At 44.2% G+C, this 8,161-nt stretch overlaps 1 protein-coding gene across 1 annotated transcript in view; it reads right to left on the bottom strand.

The window, feature by feature from the left end:
- Positions 1-7,762: 7,762 nt before the first annotated feature.
- Positions 7,763-8,161, bottom strand: part of LOC106821000 (chymotrypsin B-like) — a gene marked incomplete in the record, with an annotated part of 3,788 nt that continues 3,389 nt past the window's right edge. The window contains 1 exon segment of the mRNA XM_014825631.1: positions 7,763-8,077. Coding sequence (XP_014681117.1) covers positions 7,916-8,077 — 162 coding nt within the window.

Genomic DNA, 8,161 nt, shown 5'->3' with positions numbered 1-8,161 from the left:
ACACTACACACACACACACACACACACACACACACACACACACACACACACACACACACACACACACACACACACACACACACCGTCAATCTAACACTGTAGAATATAGCAGCCAAGACTTTTCACTAATCGACAGACATCGATTTCTAATGGCGACTGCGATGCTTCCGATACACAACAATACACAGCAATACACAGCAATACACAACAATACACAACAATACACAACAATACACAAAAATACACAACAATACACAACAATACACAACAATACACAACAATACACAACAATACACAAAAATACACAACAATACACAACAATACACAACAATACACAACAATACACAACAATACGATTACACGTACTCGGGAAAATTCGCGAGTTCGTTCAGGAGGGTGTCCGCGGTGATTGCACTGTTCAGTCAGTGGCAGTGGCTCGTGGATGTTTTACGGTATTGACGAATTACTCTACCGTTTGTGAAAATCACGTCTTAAACGATCACGTCTGCGCACGCGCGTGCGTACACGCGCGCGTGCGTTAATGCGTGCGCGTGTGCGTGCATGCGTGCATGTGGGGAGGGGCTGTATGGTATTATAGGCACTGATACGTGTACGCGCTGCATGCGCTTGCGTGTGGATCTAGATTATATAGATACTTTGTCGTATCAGACTAGTAAAGACGTTTAGCATACGTCGGATTTAAAATGAACTCGCACCGCTATATACCAATTCACTATAACGAATATCGAAGCGTACGCCACCCGGAGGGCAAAGCGTGAAAATAAATTGCGAAAAAAAGCGATGAAAGAGTAAAACATCACAGACAAGTATACGCTGCCAGTAAGCGCCCAGATTTGGGTGCTCGCTACAAAACTTTCCGTGTGCCTGGAGTCCGTGTGTGCAGCTCTTTGCACGCACGCACTGTCCTGCGGCTGGGGTGGGGCTTTCAATTAACTAGTATACCTAACCTCAATGCGAGGTAGCAACCGCGCTCTGTATAAGGGATTATACGGAATACATTCATGTCACGGTTGTCGCTCTGGAAATGTTAGTTAAGCAACACCAGAGGCGATATTTTAGAAACATGCAACCGCGGTTGGCAACCAGTGTTGTTACAGTTGCTAAAGCTGGTTGCAATGCCGCGTGGCTAGCTTATTCCAACCGGCTCCGCCGCGGCATGCGGCTGCTACCGTCGGTCGGGCCGGCCCGCGCAGGCACTGGCGGAATGTGGTTGGTGGGTATTACCGCGAGTTCATAAAACGCTGAGTTTTACTTCTCTGTGTGAAGCCCCTTGCACTGGAGCTATGAGGTCGTGACGGACGCGTGCGTACGCGTATGTGTGTGTGTATGTATGCGCCGTACTAGCCACGGCGGCGCGTCCAGCGGGAGAATGACCGCGATTCATGTGTATTAACGGTATGAGATTTAGGGCTTGGTACCCAATGCCGCCACTACGCTGCGTACGCATAAAGTTGTCAGCACCGTCGCTGACCAAAATGTCCGAAGTACTGTTCTGAATGTGTGTAGACAGCATGGTGACGTCACCATGAGGCTACACCAAGCATCACAACTCTTCCTCGTGCTATATACGGAAGAGGTTAGTCACTTACTGCATGCGTTATCGATAACACTTAACGGTATTCGCGAATTAGCGTGTACGAATATGCAAATGAGAATGTCAGGAGTGAATAAAAACAGCTTGTTGAATCCCGAGAATATGAATAGAGTATGCATAATATGACATGGTGATCGTGCGTTTAGCGGCTGGGTACGTGCTCGCTGGGCATGTATAGGCAGGTTTGTAAGTACGCACAGCTAAAGTTGTATGTAATTCGATTGGTTAATGCGGATTTAGTTCTGTAAACTGATTAAAGCTTTCAACCTGCAAATCGATTTGTTAGTGCAGTCAGACCCTTACGACGCCTTATTAATGAGCGATTACACACTATACATGTGACATTGAACGTATCATCTAGATATTCGAACTTATACATCTTTAAAGTTGCTTAACCTCGCATTTAAATGCATATATAGACCTACTGTAAGCTCCTCTATGTTGCAAAAATTCACTAGAACTGATTTGTATTGCTACATTCATAACATTTCTTCTCAAAATCTAAACGAAATTACTTCTCTTACTAAAGTTATAATTCATTATTATATGTTTATCCAGTACAAAATTGTGAAATTTGTTTAAATCATATCGTTATCTATATTACTTATGCAATCAGGAAACAAATATAGTGTTTTCGTTCCAGGAACTATTTGCGTAGGGCTACTGCTAGCTGTGCTGAGAGGGTTTATGTCCACCAGGGTACTGCCGGAACGTACCCTGGTACTATCTAATATGCCGTACCGTACCTCGCCTACTCCACTAACGAGTCTAGGGAGTCGCCTACGCCTTATCCCTAACCCTAACCCTAACCCTAATCCTAATCCTAACCCTAACCATATCAAATAATGACCAGGGTACGTTCCGGTATAGCGGACCGTACCCAGGGTACGTTCCGGCAGTACCCTGGGGGACATAGACCCTATGAGCGCTAGCTGTGTGACATAACAACATCAACGTAATTTTGAAAATCCCAATGTTTGTAGCACTTCTCTGGCTCAATGAGAACATTGAGTCTATATAAGCTTTTTGTTGCGAGGTTTATCCGTTTTAATCTTAAAGCCTTTATTTCTAATATAATTTCCAACCAGTCTCGCGTTTTCCCCACTTTTACTACACTTGCCGTTATTGCCTGAGTAACAGTAACTGTCTAGTCTAGAGTAACGATCAAAGGTCTTAGAATCTTCGTACTATTCTCCAAAACATGCACGATTTGAATTTTGATTACTCGTTTTGATTACCGCCACCATTTCTTGCTAATCTTGGACTATCTCGCGATAGTGCGAGATATCGGCCAATTTCAAAATAAAAACGGAGTAAATTACACAGAATCCGATGCCTCTTTGTTTGAATTAGGTGCAGAATGGGCGCACTTGTAACTTGTTGCTGCACTAAGGCGCCATTTGCAAATTAATTGTCGCTGTAGTCAAATATGCACCCCACTATTAATATTACCTATAGAAATTCCTGTTTTAGACATCGAAGCTAGTGATGTGTGTGTGCGCGTGCATGTGCGTGTGCGTATGCGCGTGTGCGTGCATGTGTGTGCGCGCGTACGTGCATGTGTGTGCGTGTACGCACTGCTTTATGAATGTAGCTTAACCAGTGATTATGTCATATTACAAGACATAGAAAACAGTGTTTCATCAGTAGATTAAGTTCTACCCTCCAGTATCTACAGAGCCCACCATATGGCGTCAAGAGGAAATGGAGCACCATGTGAATGCATGTGGATTGTTAGTCTTACAGTGTTACTCACATCCTAACAAATGTTATAGATTGCACAGATCTGTGTATATAAACAGCACAGATGTGTTTCTGTAAAGATCCACGTTATATGTAAACAATCGCCGCTTCACCCACAGACACATCCTCAAGAATTATTCACTGTTAGTGTAGCTGAGAGGGTCTATGTCCCCCGGGGTACTGCCGGAACGTACCCTGGTACTATCTAATATGCCGGACCGTTCCTCGCCTACTCCACTAACGAGTCTAGGGAGTCGCCTACGCCTACTCCCTAACCCTAACCCCAAACCCTGACGCCTAACTCTAACCTAACCTAACCCTAACCTAACCACTAGACCATACTCCCTAACCATATCAGCTAGATACTGTGACCAGGCGTACGTTCCGGATATACGGACCAGTACCCAGCGGTCTACGTTCCCGGCCAGTACCCTGGGGGACATAACCCTCATAGCAGCGTTAAGTGATAATATATATATATATATATACATATACTATATATTTATAGTATATATATAATATATATATATATAGACGAGAAGAGAGAGAGAGACGAGAGAGAGTAGATGAGATGAGCATGAGATGAGAGAGGAAGGGGAGAAGTAGAGATAGAGATAGAGATAGAAAGAGAGAGTAAAGGATAGAGAGAGAGAGAGAGAGAGAGAGAGAGAGAGAGAGAGAGAGCGCGCGAGAGAGAGAGAGAGAGAGCGCGCGAGAGAGAGATACCTTTCATCATTCTTTCTCTTTCCACCTGCTCTCATTATGGCATTATTAATTGTCTACGGTAGTTTTTGTATAGTAACCGCAGTAATAGTTCGCTATAATCAGGAGTAGATAATCCTATTATCTACTCCTGCTATAATACAACACTAGTGCTTGTATAACAATATTCGCATTAATCATACGCTTATAGCTAGGCGCGGCAGCAAGGATGTCCTGTGTGAGTACACAAGTACACGGGTTTGATTGTGAGGGGAACTACGCGGCGAGTGCTGTCTCTACGAGAAGAGGTGCAATATCACATGACAACACCGACTGGCACTGCTTATACCGTACATCTATACGCAGATCGAGTGCATACGTGCGATGTACACGCGCACACGAGAGCGCACGCAAACAGGAACTCACGCACACGACAGCGTACGCAAGCAGGCACCCACGCGCACACTGACACGCCCACACACGGGTGCGAGCGCGCGCGGAGGCACACACTCCCACACATCGGTTGGTCGTGCGTGGTAACCGTTTAAAATCGCGTGACATGACGTCACGTATGACAGCTGGAAATGGCGACTGCCCTAGCGGCAGGTAGTAGTGTTCACGATCGCTATTGAAGGATTGCGTGGCCCGTATAACTACTCTACGGTCTGCTACTAAATACGCAGCGGTAGCGACAAGAGAGGCTCCCCTTGGCAGTAGCTACTTGAAACGATATGCATATTATGGCGCCACCTATAGTAGAAAATCTATAACAAAAACAGCGTTTCAAAATTTTGATATCCGATTGGCAAGTGGGCTCTTCTGATATTCACCAAAACCTTTACTATGAAATATAATTAGTTCTCATACTGGTACATAAAATCAAGACAAACAGTGACAACCACCCAGTACAAACTAGAAATGTAATTAATAGCGAGTTCGGAACTGCTTCCAAAACGCGAAATACAATCCTAAACAGGCGTAAACTATATATTCTACTCCGTACACTAGCTCCATCTACACTTCCATTAGAGAACTCACATGTCTAGCCCTAAAACTCTTTGGCATACACGGAAATACATAATTATGAGTATTGCGGGCTATACATGCAAAGCGTTCTGTAAAGCCATGCATGCAGACCGTGAGGAATTTTTATCGCATGTACGCCCCGGACCACTACGGTGGACAGAGCTCAAGGAAACCCACATTTAAAGACCAGTAACGGTTCCTCGTTTTATAGCGCAGACTCGGGTAAACCGGGCGGTGTAGTCCAGTGATTACAGATGACCACGTCGCAACGTGCACGCGTGTCAGTACAATAAGACACGAAGCGGACAACTTGACTGGGGCATTGTCGCGCAACGCGTCAACAAGTTTTAGCGTGCATGATGATGATGATGATGATGATGATGATGATGATGATGATGATGATGATGATGTTGATGATGTTGATGATGATGATGATGTCCTCGCATACTAAATTCAGTAGTAATAAATGGTATCTAATCTGAATAACATATGACAACTTCCTGGCTTCATTTACAGAGGACCTATTTTTTCGTATACCTTCTCTCGCTTTGCTTTTCTCTTTCTCTCTCATGCATGCACGCACACACACGCGCGCGCACTCACGCACGCACGCATGCGCACACACGACGATAGCCTCGCTGTTGATATCGCATTTCCACAGACACTGCTGCAGTGTAATTTAGGTTTGTTCTGCGGTTGGGTAGTTGTGGCTCGTATGATGAGATGGTGTGTCTGTATGTGCTTACCGTACGAACCACAACGTCGCTGGCCCATTGCAAAGACCCCATATTAACTTCATAGGTGCTAGTCCTGCAAATGAACGCATATACACTGTTAACTGATAACGCTGAAGCTCTATATGGTTGTTGCGCTAATGGTTGTTATTACCTCCGCCAGGGGCTTGGCGGAGGTTATGTTTTCACCGGCGTGTGTTTGAGTGTTGGTTTGTCGGTTTGTTAACATTCACGTTTCAGTTCACTTCCGCTAGGTGCGCTGGCTGTAGACTTACAAACACGCAACCACAGGCTAAGGGGCAACCACAGTCCTCCCCCACCTGCACGCTCGCACTAATCCGGATCCAATTAATGATTTAATTAATTAATTAATAAATTAATTTTTCCACTTAATTAATTAATTAATAAAAAATTCCACATTGAGAGAATTCAGCTGCCTTGGCGGAGGTCTGTGCTCTCCGAGTGCTCTAGTATATAGTTGTTATTAGGTGTTTTCATAAGGAGATTCCTATAGAGTTGCATGCGATAATATATGTGCGCTCCCCTGTATGTTTCTCTGTTTCATGTTAATAACTTGTATCTAACAGAAGGTCACAGAAAAGATTCCTCGTCCGCTTTTGGCCATTAACAAGCTTCATCACGACATTCATCATTGTATTATTAAACCGATACATGTTAACGAGTCAATATTTACAAGTGAGCAAATGCGTCACAGCTCGGGATAGGACATAAGGCTTGTTGGGTTCTAACACGCAAATAGCGCCTGTGCAGTTCTCAAGGTCAATGTGAAAAGGACGAAAGTTTGGAGAGCGATTGTAAATCTTATCGTACTCGTAGTCTTAGTCTAATCACTGCTCTCCCCCTTATCTCTCTCTCTCTCTCTCTCTCTCTCTCTCTCTCTCTCTCTCTCTCTCTCTCTCTCTCTCTCTCTCTCTCTCTCTCTCTCTCTCATATCTCTCTCTCTCTCTCTCTCTCTCTCTCTCTTCTCTCTCTCTCTCTCTTCTCTCTCTCTCTCTCTCTCTCCTGTCTCTCTGTTCTCTCTCTCTCTCTCTCTCTCTCTCTCTCCTCTCTCTCCTCTCTCTGCTCTCTATCTCATCTATCTCTATCTCTATCTCTTTCTCCGCGCGCGCTCTCTCTCTCTCTCTCTCTCTCTCTCTCTCTCTCTCTCGCTCTCTCTTTCGCGCTCTCTGTGTGTGTCTCTCTCTCTTTCGCGCTCTCTGTGTGTGTCTTTCTCTCTTTCGCGCTCTCTGTGTGTGTCTTTCTCTCTGTGTCTGTCACTCCCCCTCTCTCTCTGTCTCGCTCTCTCTCTCTCTCTCTCTCTCTCTCTCTCTCTCTCTCTTTCGCGCTCTCTGTGTGTGTGTGTCTCTGTCTCTCTCTCTCACTCTCTCTCTCTCTCTGTCTCTCTCTCTCTCGCTCCCTCTCTCTCGCTCTCTTTCTCTGGGTCCATCTGTGTATTTTTGTCTCTCTGTGTGTCACTTTCGCTGCCTCGCGTCCTGTGCTTCTTGTAGAATTATGAATATATATGACTAAACACTCGTTCAGTGATCTGACTACATAACTACAAATATGCTTCGCTGCACAGCTACGATACGCTCACAGGTCTATAGCGTAAGAAATTAGTTAGAAGAATGTCCAAACATATACGCTGCATGTCTAAATGAAGACCCAACATCGAGGCGAGGGTATCCATCTGTATAGTATATCTTATATATATATATATATATATAAAGTTCTAGGCCTACATATTATATGATAGTCGAAATGTTTCTTAAAGTAGTCAGAGCGCGGACTTACTTACTCACTGCCTACTTGCACATTGCCTCGCATTTTCATATAGAATGTTAATACAAGCACTTTAAATATGAATATATTTATATCAAGTCATTATATCGTATATTATTATTATAGAACACATGTATACAAAGACATTTTACGAAATAAATACGATCTGAAGACGCTTTATTTAAACAGTTGTCAGTCTATCGCTCTTCTATACAACTTTTCCCTGCGTGCTGTGATTATCTACGGAAGGATAGAAGGAAGGGAGAAGTAGGGAGGGACGGCAGACAGACGGGCAGGATTTGAAGCAGAACCATTAAGAGTTGTCTCTCATGACGCCAGCAATCCAGTCCTCGTGCTCCGTCACACGTGAATATACCGCTGGTTCGTCACAGCTGCTGAGACCGAAAGAAGTCACTCCAATTAATGTCGCTGTTCCGTCGTTCTCAAAGAACGCCAACGGTCCGCCCGAGTCACCCTATAAAAACACAATTATGCAATACAGACACGACCTGTATAGGCCTATATATATATATATATATATATATATATATATATATAT

The sequence above is a fragment of the Priapulus caudatus genome, unplaced genomic scaffold (genome assembly GCF_000485595.1).
Source record: "Priapulus caudatus unplaced genomic scaffold, Priapulus_caudatus-5.0.1 Scaffold3, whole genome shotgun sequence".
NCBI lineage: Eukaryota > Metazoa > Priapulida > Priapulimorpha > Priapulimorphida > Priapulidae > Priapulus > Priapulus caudatus.
Note: the sequence above shows the minus strand (reverse complement) of the source record. Positions and strands in the feature narration are given on the sequence as shown.